The sequence below is a fragment of the Psittacula echo genome (genome assembly GCF_963264785.1).
Source record: "Psittacula echo genome assembly, chromosome: 1".
NCBI classification, from domain to species: Eukaryota; Metazoa; Chordata; class Aves; order Psittaciformes; family Psittacidae; genus Psittacula; species Psittacula echo.
Window position 1 is genome coordinate 46775005 of NC_137735.1, and position 19879 is coordinate 46794883.

The 19879-nt window shown below is 36.5% G+C and overlaps 1 protein-coding gene across 1 annotated transcript; it reads right to left on the reverse strand.

Annotated features, from left to right (window-relative positions):
- Window positions 1-1121: 1121 nt before the first annotated feature.
- On the reverse strand, window positions 1122-15172 carry GUCY1A1 (guanylate cyclase 1 soluble subunit alpha 1; the record flags this gene model as incomplete). The annotated part of the gene is made up of 8 exons (XM_080632506.1): window positions 1122-1323; window positions 3184-3338; window positions 5480-5623; window positions 6106-6591; window positions 8085-8794; window positions 9860-9918; window positions 11537-11598; window positions 14924-15172. 8 exons carry the CDS (start codon window positions 15170-15172, stop codon window positions 1122-1124), a joined length of 2067 nt encoding a protein of 688 aa, XP_080488632.1.
- Window positions 15173-19879: the final 4707 nt, after the last annotated feature.

Sequence of the window (19879 nt, forward strand, 5' to 3'; positions counted from 1 at the left end):
TCAGAACTTGTAACTAACTCTACTCTGCCTGTTCTTGAGGCAGACCCTTGAGAGTTCTCCACTCACGTTCCGTGCTTGCAATACGTGTTCGTATGTTTTAAAGCATTTCTGTTTACCTGTAGATTTCCCTGGCATCTTTAAAGTAAGTATACCATAAGCATTTCAATAACATGTCATACCCACATTGCTGTCCTTGAATAAGGCTCATAGCTTTAAACTAGTGTGCTTCTGTTCCATTTTATACAGACCCACTAGAATTTCCTTTCGAAGTAAACACTCCAAAGCATGTTTTATTACATTTTTTTTAAGCATTTCAAATTTAAATTACAACAAAAAGAAACCATTTATTGCTCTAATACATAATAGCAAGTGGATATTATTTTTTTAAGTATTTTAAAAACCCCAAGAACTAAAATATTGTTTGATGATTACAGAAACTTTAGTATGATTATACAGTGGTTTAATCTATATTCATTTTATACACAAAGTTCATGAAACAGTAAGCAGCAACTCTGCTGTGTGTGTATATATATGTATTAGCTACAATTAGCAGCCTGATCCAGAAGATGCTGAGCACCCTCAACATATTGACTCTGATCAGTGTTAGATGTCAGCAGCTTCTAGGATGGGGCCCAAAAGATGCACTGGAAGGAGTATGTAATAGCAATGACAATATTTTAATGGATATTTTCTTATGGAATCACTAAGAAAATACATTTGAATAGTCACTGATAAGCACCAGCTCACAACACTGCATGTGGCTGCATCACTTGCACATTACATTTCCTGACACACTGCATGTACAATACATCTAGAATCCTCAGCACAGAGAAAACCAATAGAGTTGTTACACAGCACTTACAAATTACCACAGGGAAAAATGTAGTTTTTAGTAGCACTTTCAACAGTGAAGTTGCAATATTATTATAGTGACTATCTTCCTTATGCAAAGGAAAAATAAAAAGTAGTCAGTGACATACTTCCTGAAATTTTAATACTGGCTTTCAGGTGTTAACAACCTAAAGTGCTTTCATGTTTCATACATTTTTAAAAATTTTCAATTTATTAAAAAAAAATCAAAATATTTATACATTTATTTTATACACTTGCGAATATACAATTTAGTCTATTCCTGTTTCCTCACCCAAAAAATTGGCATTGCCATCTCCCATATCTCTTTTTGGAAACCAAGTCTGTGAGCTTGCTTCTTGAATGTAAGCATCCAGAAAATAGCAAATTCCAGGGATATCACTGGGAAAATTAGGTGGAAGCTCTTCTCTTGAGCGAGGTGTGAACACAAAACCTGGATATTCCTTTAACAACCTAGAATAAAGACAAATCCTCTTGATTAAAAATGAATCAGTCACTAACTGTTACTACAAGTACAGACATTCAGTAAATCCTTCATGAAAGTCAGGGCAGAATCTAATTTAATATTTATATGTTATTTACTGAAAATATAACCACCACCACCTCACCACCCCCCACCCCCCCATTTACTTGGTAACCTTGATAGCCTATTAACTTATGTACCAGCACAAACAGGAATATTGCCTCTTCTTTTTGTCTTGTCAATGCTTTCCACATAGGTGCTGTTTGTTGTAAATATTTTCAAAAATTATTTGATACAGAAAGCTAGCTCACATTTGCACATAAACTGGCACCATAATTAATGTTTCAACTAAAGAAATACTGAAAAGCTTTTTAACTAAACTATTCAGATCCTCTTGCCAGTTCTAATAATTCTGCTTTTAAACACATACATCCAGTAAACCCAGTGGTATTCTATATCTGAAACACAAATTGTTAATCTGTAGGGATAAATACCCATGACTGGTGTCTAAGTTACCCATAACTTATGTAACATACCCACAACATAAGATGCCCGTATCTGGTATCTAAGTTTCCAAACAGTTACTGCAATATACAGGAACTGTGCAAGGTGTCATAATGCTTTCAATATGTGTTTAGAACTGGTGAAGGAATCAAAATGAAAAAAACCCCACTAAACAAGGAAGTTAACACAGCATTTGTTCAGGGAAAAACACAAAACATACCACAATAATAATAGTGTAATAGTATAATAATAGTATAATAATAATTTTCTATTTTCTAGGGACTCAAGAGAATGAATTTCAACAGTACACTAATTTCAACTGTTCTCTTGAGATTAATATGCAGACATGCAGAAACCTACTTATGCCACAAGTTATAGGCATGTGATGTGTGGACAAAGTGTCTAAAGGAAAGATGCTGTATTTCCCATGGGAGAGCCTGCTAGCTGTCTGCATAATTACATAGTACACATTACTAAAAATTTCTGATCTCAGTGGGCATGTAGTGACAGGACAAGGGAGAATGGCTTTAAACTGAAAGGTTTAGATAAGATATTAGGAAGAAGTTCTTCACTGTGAGCGTGGTGACCCACTGGAGTAGTTGTGTCTGCCACAGCTGGCAGAAGCTGTTGCTGCCCCATCCCTGGAAGTGTTCAAGAACACACTGGATGGGGCTGTGAGCAACCTGGTTTAGTGGAGGGTGCCCTTGCTCACGGCAGCGTGTTTGGAACTAGATGATCTTTAAGGTCCCTTTCAATCCAAACCATTCTATGATTCTATGAAAAACAGTACAGCTGAAGGTCCATACTAAAAAGTTTAAACTCAGTTGAGATCAAGACCCTTATAAACTAAGCCATTAGTTTGATTGATTCATTGCAACCTATTAATTCATCTTCCCTGACTAAAAGAGAATGAAAATGTGTAGGGTTATATTTAACAGTTCTTCAGCTAGGTTGTTTTCTCAAGGGCACCTGCAGCTAGTTTGGCATTCAGTTCACACTGAAAGCTACAGAGCTCAAAAAGGAGCCAACTATTATGAGAGGGGAAAAAAGCAAGGCAAGAGGTATGCAGCTGCAGCATAAGAAGAAAAGTGGCCCAGACAGTCCATTTACTTTAAATATAATGTCAAAAAATAAAAAAGTATCAGCTTTTGTTTCACCTTTTTTCTTGGTGCTGCTGGTTGCATTCTGACTAAAAATAACCATGGTGCATTCATGAGCAATCAGAGAAAAAGAGAAAAAGGAAAACAAACAGCAGTACTTCGGGGTGGGGGGAGAAGAGCAGGAAGATAATGAACTATTACAGTAACAACTTCAGATGGTCATTTTACAGATATGGAGCACTGTACCTGTAAGTTGTTGGGCTGACATTAATTTTTCTAGGTATACTGCAAGATTCAAACTTATTGGCAAGGGTTACATTGTTTCCAAAAAGGCAATAACGGGGCATTTTAACTCCAACAACTCCAGCAAAGACAGATCCGGAATGAAGGCCAATGCGCATCTTTAAATAAAAGACATAAAATAGCATTATTAAGCAAAATAAAATGGTTAAAGTCAGTTTTATAAATCCATCCTCTATTAAAAAATATAATGAGCTACTAACATACATTGAGCTAGTACAGTCTCCTTAAAATATCTGTATTCTGCCCACCACTGCTTGTGGAGAGGAAACAACTTGAAGTTTACCTTGCTTTTTGCATTTATATTATGTAATCCTTCACCTGATATGACTGTGATAATGCTGGTCTCTGTGGCAGTATATTGATCTGGAAACATCAGTAGGAATTACTATAATACTTGGATGCTTTCCTGGGAGAAATTACATGATACAATGTTGTTAAACCAGTGACAGCTAATGAATAGTACTTGCTTCACTGTTAAGGTCAGAAAGACAAATCTTAGGGAATAGTAAGGACAATATATATGTGCCGTAGTTCCAACTGAGCTCTATTGACAAGCTCACACAAATAGTGAATTCCAATCCCAGAGTACGGACTTTTGATAATTAATCAATTACACAGTAGTTGAAACATTTTGATACCTCTTCTTTGTAACTCATACTCAGATTTTTGAGTTTTGCTTAGCTGGTGCTACTTTCTGTGTTTTTAGGTTCCTTTTTTTGAGACGTGCTCCTTTTCTTATGTGCATTATAAAGATGTAGACATTTTCTTCAGAATAGCACTCTGACACAATAATGGCGAGATGTCAGGAAGCTTGCACATCTACTACGTGTGCTACATTTACATACCAAGAGACATATCATTATGAAGAATTCACAATTTCTAATTTTAAGTAGAAAAGCAAAAAAGGCTGGAACAAAAGCAAAATCCACCCACACAGCAAAGATAGCTGTAATAATGTACATCGATATACAAGTCTGATTTAAAGTAGTTTGCAGTCACGCCTTTTTCTTTGACAACTGATACATAAAATGACAGTAGACTCTGTGACATATTTTGTGCTTTGCAAAACAACTAATGCTTTCATAATGCATTTCATTAAAATAGATGCATGCTTTTGTTAAAACCAGAAAGATTCAGTTTTCTTTACGAAGCTTCTAGTAAGTACTTATACAATTTTTTTCTCCCTATTTTATTAAAAAATGTAATAGCATTCCTCATTCAAAATTATAGAGGTAGCATTTGCGTGGAAATTATAAACATATTATAATATTGTCAAGATGTTTCCAGATTTTTTAAGCTTAACTTAATTTGATATTGTGAAATACAGAAAGAACAACATTTATTTATAATATAATACTGCTGTTCTCTGTGATAGATGTAGAGTGTGTGATCCTCTTAATAATAATTTTCTTTGTCTCGGAACACAAATATTCCTCAACCTAAAATCAAAGAAGCCTGAAGTTTTCTAAATGAACAAATGAACAGATAAATGTTAAAAATGAGCAAATGAATGAAAGACATAATGAACTGAGACACCTGTATTAAAAATAATAGGACCCTATTGCAGGATGTTTTAACTTAGGAGAATGTCCACATCATTTATTATGCATATGGCCTTTCTCTTTCTCAGTGAGAGGCAAACCTACATCAAAAGTTCAGTAGATGTGTACGTCTTCATTGAAAGGAAGCCACAAATGTAACTACCACTGAAACTAACATTTGCTTTGACAGCATTAACACCATTACCTTGTACTAGTGGCTCAGTATCTGACTATAAAACAAGATCAGCAACAGAATCCTTTAAAGATGTGTGGATTAGTGCAATCAGAACAGGTCTTTGATGATTCATCTTTATACCTGTTATCTCAAGACTTAGATGTTCTCATTGGGTCTAATTCTGAGAGAGGATTAGTCTCCTTATTAGAAAATGTAACAGAATATTCCATGCCACTTGAAAACTTATTGCTAATGAGAGAAAAACTTCAGCATGTCAGTGTGCACCTGTTAATTTCACTTCATTCAAGTTTTTTGGATTGATTTTCAGATCTTTGTTTCATCTTTACCTTTTCACAAAACTTTAATTCATGTAACTGAAAACATCAGCTTCTCCAGTTGTACTGATTCCCAAATCTGAGTTAATGCAATGACAAAAAACTTCCTCAAGACAAAAACCCAAAAAGCAAATAAACGAACAAAAATGCCCACTTTAACCATATAAAATAAGAGTAAAATATATGACCTTGATAGGCTCTCCATGGGGAGACACCACCTCATCTGACAGCTCCATCATCTTCAGGGCCATCAGTGCTATTTGAACAGCATGTGTTTCACTTTCTTTGTGTAAACCTCCAGCGACACAGTAGGCATCTCCAATAGTCTCAACCTAAAACAGGCATAGGATCATAGAGTCATAGAATAGTTAGGGTTGGAAAGGACCTTAAGATCATCTAGTTCCAACCCTCCTGCCATGGGCAGGGACACCTCCCACTAAACTGTGTCACCCAAGGCTCTGTCTTTGTTCCTTACTGTTACACTGTGACATGTAACGGAATAGTTTGTAGCTTGAGTAAGAATTGTACCTACATATTGACTGAGTCTTATTTGTTCTGCTGATTTAAGCCCTGCCCAAATCCTGCAATATCATTCAAAAGGAAAAATTGCACAATTTGTATTTATTGTTTGCTAAAATACTTTCCTTTAACGGCTGATTCTGTTGATTATTTTTTTTTATTATAACTAGTAATATTTTTTTTATAATGAAGGTTAGGGGAAATAATTTTTGGACTTCTATTGTCCTTTGTCCAGTTTAGTCTTCCATTTCCCTTTCTGCCCTAGAACCCCATAGAATTGAAACAAATTGTGTACCTTGTAGACATCTAGCTCTCCACATTGGTAATCAAAGCGAGTATACAGCTCATTAAGCATGGTGATAACCTGCATAGGTGAGCACTGGGAACAGATGGCAGTGAATCCCACAATGTCAGAGAAAAGCATTGTGACATTACTAAATTTCTTGGCTTGCACAACTTGTCCCTGCCACAGCTGCTGAGCAACTTCTCCAGGAAAAATTGAAAACAGAAGATCTACAGTCTTCTTCTTTTCTTCTTCAAGGGCTTGATGGGCCTGCTCAAGAGTTGCCTTTAGCTTTCCTAACCTCTTCTTCAGTCCATCCTGAGCTCTGGCCTGCTCCCCTATCAGAACAACATCTCTCAATGCATTGTGAATGGGAATATCTGAGAGGTACAATCCACGTCCTGTAAAATCTTCTAGTCTATCTACACAAGGAGATCCTAAGAATAGGATGGCACTGGATTCAAAAATATAGATCATCTGGCCTTTAAGATCCATTACCTGAAACAGTTAAAGAAACAAGAATTCACGCAAAACATGCATGGCAGTGGTTTAGAAGCAAGACGTTTTAGAAGAAATACATTTGTCTTAAACCTAGGAAAATGAGACTGGTCCATAGTCCTTATATTTTCAGTTAGTTGCTTAAGAGAAAACATAGGGTGCTAAATCATAGGGCTATCAAGTAAGTTTATTTTGCTTGAGCCTTCTGGTACAAAAGTTAAGACCACAACTTAAAGATAAACAGCTAATTGTGTTTGAGCATCAGTATCAGTTTTAGCTTAGGAAGGAAAGAAAAGCAAAAAGAATGTTGTGCATTTTCATCAGCTGATAAACTGTTAATGACTATAGTGGCCTCTCAATTTCTGCTAGTATCTCTAGTAGTTTCATATATGCACTACTTTCTTTGTAAGATACAGTGAGAAAATCTGCTTCAATTTTATCACAGGATGTTCAGTACTCACTGCAATTTAAAACTAAAGGCATAAATGGCAGAAATACCCCATTTTAATAATCTAAAAAAATCAAAATATTTTGTGTGAAGTGTTTATATGTCCCTTCTGTATTCAGTTGTGTAATGTGCAAGGTGCTGCAAAGCTCTGCTTAACATTGCTTGAAAGATCATTTTTTCAAGAAAACCTGTTACATGCTAATAGAGATTTGCAGATGTAAATACATGCAAAAGCAACTCAGAGTCTACTACCCCCTGTAATCATTAAACTGTTGCTTAGTGCAGAAATGGATCTGAGATGAAGTAGCTGTTCAGTGCTACATTTTTTTCCCACTTCAGTAATAACTGAGTGAAACCTTTATTACTGTTCTTCATTTAAATTCTTGGAGTGCTGAGGCTGAACAGCTAATTCATCCTGGAGTACCTCAGGTGTATATAAGCTGGAATACAGCTGAAAGACAGTGATGAATAAAAGCAGTCATTGAATATTCAATATTTTTACTGTCCCAGGTCATTTGCCACAGACCCAGCTTCAGCAGACCGCAAGTAATCCCATCAGCTGAAACTAAGTGGGACCTTTGGTGATTGCATCTGATGAAAACATCAAAATATCAAAGCTGCCAAAATACCAAAGGCTGAATGAGCACAAGAAATGTCTACATCTTTCCTCAGATCATAGAGTTGTTGTTTCCACATGATTGAGGGGCACTTTGGGAAAGCCTTCCCTGCTACTGCCTTTGTGTTGGAAATGCCCTTATTCTCAACAGCATAGCCTGTCATTTGCTTTCTCTGAATTTACTTAAATCTCTTTTTTTTTTTTAATATAAAATCAAGTTAACAGTCAGATTTTACTTGTCCTAAAGCAGAGGTTTGAGTGAATATTGGCTTCAGAAGCTGAATTACATTACGGCTCTCAATAAATCACTGTTCTTCAGCTGTATTGTATGTAAACAATGCAAAGTGCACCATGTATAGCGGCTATTTTCACTCTTACCTGAAGAAACCAAATTTCTCACAGAAGTAATGATTATAAAAAGTCTCTTACCATGGATGATTTCATATCAGTATTATCCCATCTTCTGACTCGTACAGTAAACTGCATATTTAGCATTGTCATTATCCCACTAAAAGTGCAGCTTACTTTCGGGGTAAGAATTTCAAAATACTCTTCAAAATTGGGCTTAGCTTGAAGTTCTCTCCTGGTCAAAAGTCTTTTTATCCCATTTCCAATCTGAAGAACTGACATATCCTTGTCGAACATAAAATGAAATGGGAAAGTCTTACAGAACATAGAGGCAGGAATCACAAGTGAAGACTGCGGTTTACATGGAGATAAGGAAGGTTTTGTACTTTTGACTTGTATAGAGTACAGCAAATAAGGCTGATTAGCAAACTCAGTGCAGTCATTATGGAAACAAGGAGGCATGAGCATCACTTCCACCTCAGTTTCATATAAAACATGAGCTGCCGCTTTAATAATACCAGATAGAATAAGACTTGTGATTTTCTTAGGAAAGAAATAATACACATTTAAGAAGTCCTGATCTTTCTCCAGGCATAATATGGAAGCATCTTCAAGTCTGTCCTTTCTTCCTGCTTCTTGGCTGTGGCCACTCTGCTTCAGCAGAGTGGTGAAACTGTTCAAGAAGTCCTTAAGGGTTCCTCCAATAACACCTAATATGTGTTCATCCTCTTCATAGCATATTTTGAATAGCTCTTCACCAAGAGATTCCCGTAGAGTCTCCACAGGAACACCTGCATGGAATCACATTTTAGTCAGAACTGCACTCATCACACTGAATTTCAGCCTAACTTCCACTAGACCAAATCAAATTAGCAATATCCTTCCTTGATCCAGCAAGGTCACCTGAGGGCCCTCTCATTTAGGAGTCCTGTTGTAACCAAAGACATACTCGTGGTGTCCGGACAACACGGAGACAATAGGCTGTAGTTTGGAAAGATCCAAGGCTCATGTTCTTTGTAGAGATGTAGACAGAATTAATGCACATTTTGGCACAGGATTTAACCCAGTTCCCTTAGCTCAATATAAAGAAGTAAAATAAGAATTTAAAAACTTAAAATAAGAACACAAAGGATGAATAAAATAGGATCTGTGCACCCACACAGATGTAAGTACTATGCCTGATCCCATAAATTAAATGACCCTAGGAATACTCCAGGACACTGAGACCAGTTGGCATAGCACAGCTCACATCTTTGCTAGAAAATTTGTTTTAACAGCACAGCTGCAAGCAGACTGATGGCTGGAAATGTTCCAACTCCTCAACTGTTACTGGGACTCATTTGGAAAAGTGTTATCTGTCACAGGCCAACTGCATGCCAGGACCAGCTTAACACTTCAAGTGTACAAAAAAACATGTTTCCGTTTCCTGGAAATGTTAATTTACTATTACAGATGTAGCCAGAGAGTTCCATATTGCAAATTACAGCAGTTCTCTTCCAACAGACTACAGTCCTGCAGAAGACAATGATCAGTGTAAGACTGTAACTTATTACTGAACATATGTTTCAACTCCCTCTAGGTGTTGGGTTTTAGGGGAAGATGATTCTATGACATTTCAAACTTGAGAAACTCATCTGTTTAGCTCAAATTTTGACACTCTGAACTGTTAGTTGCAGAGATCACAGTTTAGCCTCTGTGTTGCCAGCATCACTGCAGCCCTTACATGGAGGAAATTATTTCTTAGTAGCAACCCTAATTTATATATACGTATGTTATTTTACATACATAACAGCTGAAACCAGGACAATAACATATATATGTTTTTATATATATATTATTAAATGAGCTTATATTACCTGCTGCATTAGCGTGATCACTGATTATTTTTTCAAAATCTTCTCTATCCCCAGTTTTTCTGTAAAGATCATAAAAATATAAATAAATACTATGAAAAGTCAAGATGAACCTTGTAAAAAATAGGAAGTAATGGAAGTTACCTACCCTGTCTTTAATGTGTATCAACTAAGCCTTGCTGAACAAATAGGCAGTTATTCATTAATTCAAAATAGGGTCTTGGTAGGATCTTAGATTATCCTGCGTATTTGTGATAAGTTAAAGTCTTAGTGGTTTGAGCTCAGATACGGATTGAGGCCAAATGCTATGGCCCATCATTGATTAAAAACTCTTAGGTTGCAACAATCCTGTTTTTTCACTTGGTTAAGGTTTTTTGCTTGAAGCCATAACTAAATTTCATAACACATTTTATAATATAATTAGAATTTATATTCAAGCATTTATTTTAATTACATTGCATTCAATTCAAAAGAGATGAGAGGACATTTCTGTTTTGAGAGGAAATACCAGTAATATCTATAAACTTCAAAATTATTTGTTCATTGGTAGTAATTCAGATTCTGTGATACAAAACTGCAGCCTCTGAGGTCAATAAACATCTACCTGAATACCTAACCCACAATGATGAGAAGAACATGTAGCTTAGATTAACCTGCATATAAGCAATAAGCTTTTGGTATATGCTTTCCGGATTTCTTCATTTGAAATATCATTGATGTATTTATGTGCAAAAGCAATACAGATATTTCGATCTGTTTTACATCTGCATTATTACATCATTCAGAATAGCACAATACTTTTAGGTTTCAAACTAATATGCCAGGAAGCAACACATAATTAACAATTATTTATATAATATAATAATATAATTATTTATTAAGGGAAAACATTCATAACAATATGCCAGTCAGCAACTGCAATGCACATATGACCAGCTATCTTTGGTTCAGTATATGCATGTAAACTGCTTTGAAAATATCAAGTATAATTTAAAAGATACATTGCAATTCTCTATTCTTATCATGGGGAGCAATAGTGTAGTTTTCAACCTCGTTTTTTTCTCCATTTCTTATTTTTTTCCATTCAATAAATTGAATCCTCAGTGTGTAACAAGATGCTAAGAAGTTCTCACTCCCTATGAGGCTCAGATGATTAATACTGGGTTAGTACTAAGGAGTGCTGAAAATCAAGCTGAGTTCCTCAGAAACTGAAACAAGAAGCCAAGTGAGCCCAGTGAAAACATGTATGTCAGTATGTGTAGCACATCATTGTTCAGAAGCCAATATTTTTTTAATGTTAACTGTCTGCATTTAAAAATCTTTTTCTGGGATCTTAGAAGCATTGGGATAGATCTATATACAAGCACATCTACCTTTCCATTTATGCCTGAGTAGTCTCTGACTTCCTCCAAAACACTTGCTCATTTTTCAGTCGTTGCTTGTCTCCCTGCACAAATGGCTAAATTTGCTCATTAAGTCAACTTTACGAGTGATATGTTTGTATTTTTAAAATAAAATCATTATTAACTTACATTACATGAAATGTTACACACCAGCAGGACAGGATCATTGAAAACAGATTCCTGAATCCCGATTCCCAATTACCACTCCAGCCCTTATGAACTCTCTGCAAAACAATTTTGCAGTGAAGTGAATTGCAAACCCATTACACATACATACCTGGTTTCTTTTATTTTGTGTTTTGCAAGCGTCCTCTGAAGTGCAAGATTTAGTCTTTCAAACTGGGGAATAAAAAAAGGTATGTTGATTAAATGTAATTGCTGAAAATTTAATCATACCATTTTTATACAGAGAAGAATTACTTCACTGTCCTTGGGACTAATATCCCAAGTTCTTTACTGTGAGGGTTGTGAGGCACTAGAAGAGGTTGCCCAGAGAAGTTGTGAATGCTCTGTCCCTGGCAGTGTTCAAGGCCAGGTTGGACAGAGACTTAGGTGACATGGTTTAGTGTGTGGTGTCCCTGCCCATGGCAGGGGGGTTGGAACTTGATGACCTTAAGGTCCTTTCCAACCCTAACTATTCTATGATTCTAACAGAAAAGATGGTCATATTCTGCATTATGCCCAGAACAAAACAGTAAAAAGTAGGTCTTCTACATAGTAACTTTTCTTGGAATATTAAGAGTTAATTTATTTTTTCAGGACAATTTTCAGAAGTGCAAAGATTGAAACTGCAAAAGGTAACAGAGTTTCAAACGCAGCTATAAAAGATCAATACAGCATTCTCTGCTTCAGATTACCTCCTTTTCTTATTTCAAGACTACAGCATTTCAAAACAATATTAGAATAATTTATTTTGTATGTGTACAAAATAATAATTTTGTCTATGTATGCTGCAAAACTAAATATCCTCCAGATGAAAATCTAGTCACTGTAGATAACCTTTGTAAAAGGATTCCATAATAAAAGACCTTTTAGGGTATCATGGAGATTTATTTATCTTAAATTACCTCAATGCCATGGTTCCATATTCTTCCTGTAGTTCCTAATTGGAAGAGACAGAATACTGTCCAAATATGCATATTTCAAATTGCTGGGGCCAGTAAAGCTGTCTTCTGTATGTAGTTTCTGATCACTTGAAATTCAAGCTTCCCATAAAGACAGGGTCATAGACTAGTGCTATACTGCCATGACACAATTTGGCTGTGAGGCTTGTTGTGGTATGGTTTTTCTTTGGTTCTCATTTTCTGAAGAAACTAGCATTTTCTATTCCATTCTTTACTTACTGTAATTTCAAAAGGAAAGTTTGCACACTCAAAGAAAATATCATGTGAAAGAAAGGCAGTATATTTGGGAGACTTTTTCCAAGCAAAAATCTAAACTGAGTAACTGTTCTACCATGTATATGAACACAATGTACACTATGTCTGTGTATAAACTGGTACAGTAAGTGGAATACCTTCCAATTCATTACTTACCAATGTCATCTGTATTTCTGTAAACACCCAAAGAAGCAAATCAAACAATAACACATACTACACTATTGTCCTGGTTTAGCAGTAGCAGTCATTTTTTCTCCTTCTTAGTAGCTGGTGCAGTGCTGTGTTTTTGACTTTCGGCCTGGGAATAATACTGATAAAGCCAATGTTTTCAGTTGCTGGTCAGAATGTTTACCCTGACCAAGGACTTTGTGAGTCTCATGCTCTGCCAGGGAAGGGGGGAAGCCAGGAGGAAGCAGGGACAGGACACCTGACCCAAACTAGCCAAAGAGGTATTCCATACCACAGCATGTCATGCCCAGGATGTAGAACTGAGAGTTTCCCGGAAGTGGGGGAGTTATCGGTCGGCGGGTGGTGAGGTGTTGTATTCTCTTCCCTTGTTATCTCCTTTATCATCATTATTATTGGTGGTAGCAGTAGTGATTTGTGTTATACCTTAGTTACTGGACTGTTTTTATCTCAACCCGTGAGAGTTGCATTCTTTTGATTCTCCTCCTCGTCCCTCCAGGAGTGGGGGGAAGAAAGGTTGGGGGGAGGGGAGGAGAAACTGCATGGCTGACTTGCCGACTGGCTTAAACCATGACAACTATCTCAGATTTAACCAAAAGTTATTCTGGATGCACTATGTCCTTGACTTCCATGCATAACTCACTTTTTCATGGGGAGTTCCTGAACCAACTGGGGCCATAATGTGGTCCCCTGTTTTAAAGTTTCCAATTATAACGATTATGTTAATTACTGATGGTTAAGTAAGGCACTATAAATTATCTAAGCAATGAAAAGCATGTTCTGAAGCAAGCAAAACCCTTCTACGGAGAACTGGGACTGGCAAGATGATCAGGACTCCAAATCAGCATGAGGACAGATTACTATACTTGGATAAAGTTCCAATGAATATGACTTGAATAACTGGAAATAGTAGTGACAGTTATCTTGAACTTCAGTAGCTCCTGGGGTAAATGGTCATAACATTCTTGACTTTGCCAAGCTTTTGTCGCAGCTGATGAACTAGCTTATCGGATTATGTAATAAATAGCTGCATATATCTATACTACTCTTCAAATTAAAAAAAAACCCATGGTTATTTCATTAAGAAACCCAACAACTACTATATACTAAAGAAGCAATACAGCAACACCACAGAAAGGGTTCTTTGCCAGTTCATTCTTGAGTTAAAAGTCTTTTCCTTTATATATGGAAAGGTCAGTTTAAAGGGATGAATTTCTTCTGTAAATGCAGCAGAGGTGAAAAGGGGTCTATCAAAAAATGTATGTAGAGTTTTAGTGAAAGAGTAATAGACGAAGAGTTGTGAAAACAGATCTGAAAACAGATTTAACAAAACTCCAGCACTTTTGGTAAGGAACACTGAACGTACAAACAACAGAACTGTAATTAAATGAGTATACAGACTTGGCCATTTGCCATTTGTAGCCCCAATATATTACAGCCAGTTCCTTCATACTTTCAACAGAATTTGAGGCAAGCCCAAGTGTTGAATATTATGAAGCTGCATTTGTCATGTTCTCAGAGATAAACCATATTTATCTCCACTCAAGCAAATCACTGTGCGTGCACTGTATCTGTTTTCAGTTGAGTTGAGCAGAGACGTAAGAATACCTTCGTGGTAAACACAGAGGTTTTTAAAAATCGTATGGCAGGAGGTTAGAATCACAGCATATGAAAACAGCTATTTTAATTTTAATGTACTTAGCAGTATGGATTCACTTAGTTGAATTGATGAGGTGACCACATAATTTACATAATTAGGTAACAAGGCAGAGTTTCTCTAATTGCATCTCTAAAGCAAAATAAATTGCTACAGAAACACATGGATTTTAAAGGAACAATTAAAATGATGAATGGAATGCTGCCAATACAAGGCAAAGCTATAGGGAAATACAGTGGAAGGGATGGTGTGTAAAAAGATGATTGTGGCAAAATTATATCCAGAAGGAATGGAAGAGGATGAAATGAGGACTTAAACTATACAGAACTACGTAAGAACACAAATTCTGTAGTCAAAAGACTTCCTAAAAGCTGGCATAAAATGCTTATTTAGTATTCATAATTGCATGCTATTACAGTATTATTATGCCTTATCTGTTTACCTCAGGAAAGATTAGTTTGCAGATGCTTTCAGTTAATGTGTGCAGGTACACTCTACTTCTGCTTGTTTTCCTTTGTGGAAGGTTTCCATGAGCATCTTTTTCATGGACTTCTTTGCAGATGGGCAAAGCTGCTCTAGAGCTGTTTTCTGCACAATCCTTGTCATGCTCCTCAGTAATGTGACTTTGAGTCAGTAAGGAGAAAGGACATTCCCCTGTGATCTTCAAGTCTTTCAGTTTTGTACAAAACATACTGTACGAAGTCTGTCCTTTGAGATTGAGCACTTGGCTTTGTGTTTAATGGTTTTCTTCTGTTACCAACAAGAGCAGAAGATGCCAGAATAGTAGATAAGGCAACCACTGTGGAAGATTATTGGTAGCTATAAATCACCACAGGAACAAATGTATGCCCCTGCAAAACAAAAGGAAAGAAAAATTAAAAACATTTATTTTCTCTTTTAAATTCCCATGATATGCTAGTTTTACCCTATGTGCATTACAACAATGGCTTTTTCTAGGACCTTGCTCAGGGAAGCACTTAAGCTTATGTGGCATTTTAAGTATATAACCCCTACTGACTTCAGTGCTTCAGGTAATTAAAGTTGCATGCATGGATAAATTCTTGGCTGAGTTTGGGCTCTAGTGATTCAGGCAGAGAAGTTGTTTTATCTCATGTATCTTTCGTCGCATTGATGGATGAAGCTTCTGAAACAGTAGAGAACAAAATTCTAATGAGAAAACCTTTTTAATTCTTCATAAGCAGCTATTAAAAACCACGTGATATGGCACAATGAAAATGATTTGTTATGGATACTTAAATTTCAATTTACTTGATGCCCAAGACAGCCTTTTTGTATCAGAGAGATGTATAACTAAAGTTAGTACTTGTACTTCTGGAACAGAAAACCATCCAAGACCAAAGGTTAGCACATTGGGTAAAAGCCACTGACTGGTGTGACAACTACCCTAATGGGAATTTGACCACATAACTGAAGTGGCTTGGAAACATGAAAGGATTTTTGTGCTTTTGAAGGCAATACCTTTCAAACAACACATAAAAAAAAAAAAAAACAAACAAAAAGCTGAAATTCTCATTTTAATGATTTTAACAATAAATGTTTGTTACATGCATTTCAGGCTGAATACAAAAAATGTTCTTCCATTAAGGGCTTTATTTTCTATTAAGTGTATTTGATTGAATCAGATCCTCTCATCCTCATATAATACTCGAACAAGGTAATCCTTGAGAGCTTTTGGCAACTCTGGGAGCAGCTGATTTGTCTCTCTGGAGATACGGTACAATAACTCTTTCTTTCAGAGGCACTATGGCTTTAATCAGCCTGTGAACCACACTGCTTATTTCTGCCCCTGAGACACCCAAAGGGCTTTTAGGGTCACACAGCAACTGTACCAGGGTTAAAAATAACTAATTCCCTGATAAAGGTTATGAGCTGTTTCTTTTGAAACAGCTGGAATGAATGGCACAACAGAGGAGTGCTGTAGACCCAGCACAGGTGGCATGAATGCAAGGAGAAACAGGAAGAAGCTACTTTGACTGAACCTCATGCTGCAGAAAAATATTTGGCAGAAAATGCCCTTTTAAAGTATACTGTAATACTGATGGTGTCAGGCCAGATTCTAGTGGACATCTATCAGAATTATTAAAGTATTATTTTAAGAATCAATAAACACAATGTTAAGAACAAGAGCCTGAATGTTTACATAACATTCTAGACTTCTGATTTCAGTTTTTTCATAGAAACCAATTTGTTTCCATTGCATGGACATTAGTAATGCTTTATTTTTTATTACTGAATACTGTTGTGCAGCAAATAAGGCAGTGAAAAATTTCCAGCAAGAACCACACTTTCAATACATAAATATATGTAATACTTTTTCTTTATCACGTAAGCACATTATATACATGTAAAAGTACTTTTATTCAGGAGCCATTATATAACTTTGTATTACTTTACATTATTTAACCTTTGTATTACTAAACAAGAAAACTTTTTCTCTGTTTCTAGAAGACAATAACCTGGAATTATTTGAGGGTTCACTTCCATGATAGCATGTTGCATTTTAATTAAATTACATTTGATAAGGCAGGTACAATCTGAAGGAAGTGATGCCACTATTTTACACCTGAAGTCTTCACAAGCTGCCAACTAGGAAGGAGAGGTCCCAGAAAATGATTTTGTGCCAGGACTTATGTTCAGGGGCAAAATGGGCACCGATGTTCAGACAAAGCTGATGGACATGTATCTACTGTGTCTGCAGTTTCTTTTTGCCTGCCACCCTTTGTGCTGCAGGACACTTGCATTCAACCTCTTCCAGCCCTGGAGGGGGCTGGAATTTGTGCCCTTGCTCTGAACATGACCCTGCACCCCTTCCAATTGAGGTTTATGACAAAATCATCACTGATGTGCAAGAAAGTGGCAATCCCTCATGTTTCTAGTAATAATACTGTTGTACAAAACCAGTAGTATTAACATAACAGATCTTTAAATTCCAAATAATGATGACACAGTTCCTGAAGAAAGCTTCCTACAGAACCATTTTCCTAAGTACTCTGAAGTTCTTGTTTTTCCAGAAACAAATGGGATGGTCCTTTGTGAACAATTATCCCAGTTCAAAACCACTATCAGCAATTTTCAAGCAGCAAGCAATTCAAAAGTCTTGCTGACCTCTGCAATGGCAAGACCCCCTTAATCACATTTTTAAAGAAACAAACTGGAAAACCGAATTCCATGACCTTCAGAGGATTTAAATACTGAAAAAAAAAACCCAAACAAAAAAAAACTAAACCAAACCAAACCAAAACTCTCCTGCATGTACTAGGTTTTCCTTTATTAAAACATCAGGTTTGCATCTGGTATCCTAAGTGCATCTTGCCCTTAATATGTTAACTAAAATTCAGAAAAAAGTCTACTGTGTTATAGGGAAAGCTGTCTCACTCAAACAGTAATTAGACAGTGTTTTTTAAGGTCTGACAGGAGAAAGACAATGGATCACCAGTGTAGAGTCCACAGAAGGAATTCCAACAGTATAATGGACCTTAAAAAGACAGAAGAAAGATGGCACAAATCACAGGTTAAGTCTGACATTTGCAGATGTGTTTCAAGAACAAGGAACAGCAGCCCTCCTTTTGTTCACAGTGTTTAAAGACATTTTCTAATCATAACAAAAAATATTAGGAAACATGGGAAAAGTTTCTGGGTTTAATTCCTCTCCAAACATGCTTTGAGAGAGCTCATCTCAGGGGAGCAGCAGTGTTTCATGTGAATTCTCCATCACTGCCATATTAATTGATGTCATATTTACCTTGGGAAGCAAATTTAAAATTAAAATTAAATAATCTCCTGTGAGATCAAACTACAAGCAACCAATTTATTCAGTGCCTGGCTGAATGCTACATGGCATTGTGCCACTCAGAAAAATGAAGATGACTTTACACAGTATAGTCATAGCAGCAGAATAACTTGAGTGCTCAAAATGCTTTGTGCAAACATTTCATTGTATATTTCCATCTATACTTGTCATAAGGCCAAAATGCCTTCCTGTATGCTTATTTTTACTAGTTGCTTTTGAATATTTACCTCTGCTAGCACATTTTCTTGACAGGGCCATGAAATACAGTGCAATGAATCAACCGTACAATAAACCCCCCTAATATTAATACAGCTATTTATAAAAATTACCACTTGTTAACAGTTGCTAACGATGGTTTATAGTCTTAACTTATGGACATGGCACAAAAATCAGAAGCAATATTAAATACTTTTTACTTCAGAGTCCCTTGCTTGAGGGAACAGAATATGGTATGATGCGACAATGTCACTTCTTGGTTTTAATCACACATATCACCTTGGTAGTTAAACTGCTGCATGTTGAGCAAAAACCAAGAAAAAAAGTTTGTTTTGCAGCAGTCAGAAGATACCACTGACTGGATCTACCTTTCTTCAGCACAAGTGTGACTGCAGTGCTTGAAGGAGCTCAGTGTGGTCTGGGAGCCACTGCCTCAATAGACGCAGCTGTTAATTTCTGGCTTGCCCTTATGGAAGACAGTGTCTTGCAGTTCCCTCTCAGCTCCAATCATTATGGGATGCAGAAATCCCTGCCTTTTGCCCCTTGCTAGTCATTAGGCCTCTGCACAGAGCAAGGCAGGAACTTCTACTCCCAGGCAAAATACAATCAGCTTCTAGCAAGACAGGTTAGTACCCATCATCCTATCAGTAACAGCTCATCGTGGATTCAGTTGTTGTGCCTCTCAGCAGACAAATACAGGGAAAACAACTAAATCCTATAATTTTGTCTTATTAATCTAAAGTGCAATATCCACACTTTATTTTTTCTACTTCAAGTGCTGTGTGTAGCAACAGAATCAAAGCCCTTGTGATTTGTCTGTTTCCAAGGATTTTAAGGAGGCTTCTAAAATACTCAGAGACAACTGCTCAAGTCTGCATCAGTAAGTTAATATTTTAAGAAGTCAAAGTAAGTATTTCTTAGGCTTATTAAATTCTGTACAGATAAGAAGCTTTCGCTGGCTGCTTCATTGTTAAACACATTCAGAGGGCACACACCTTCAAAGCATTAATTTGTTTGGGTATTGCTGCTTTAAAGAGCACACGATGTAAGTAACTGGAGCAGATAGGCAAATCTGATTACAAATTTCCTAGTGGTAGCAGGTGATACCTAATAGAAAAGTGAAGTTATTGACTTAGGTTGAGGACATCTTGGAAAAAATGTGTCCTTGTGAAGAGGAGTGAAATGTTTTCCTGCATCTCCCCAGTCAGCAAATAACCCATCAACTGAAATGTGAGGATGCCTCATTTACCTCTTTCCAGTAATTTGGTCCTGTCATTAACACAGTAAATACATTTGCTAACCTACCACGGGATAACCGTGTCATTACACAAGAATAATTTAAAAACCGTATCGTGTATAACTTGCATATTA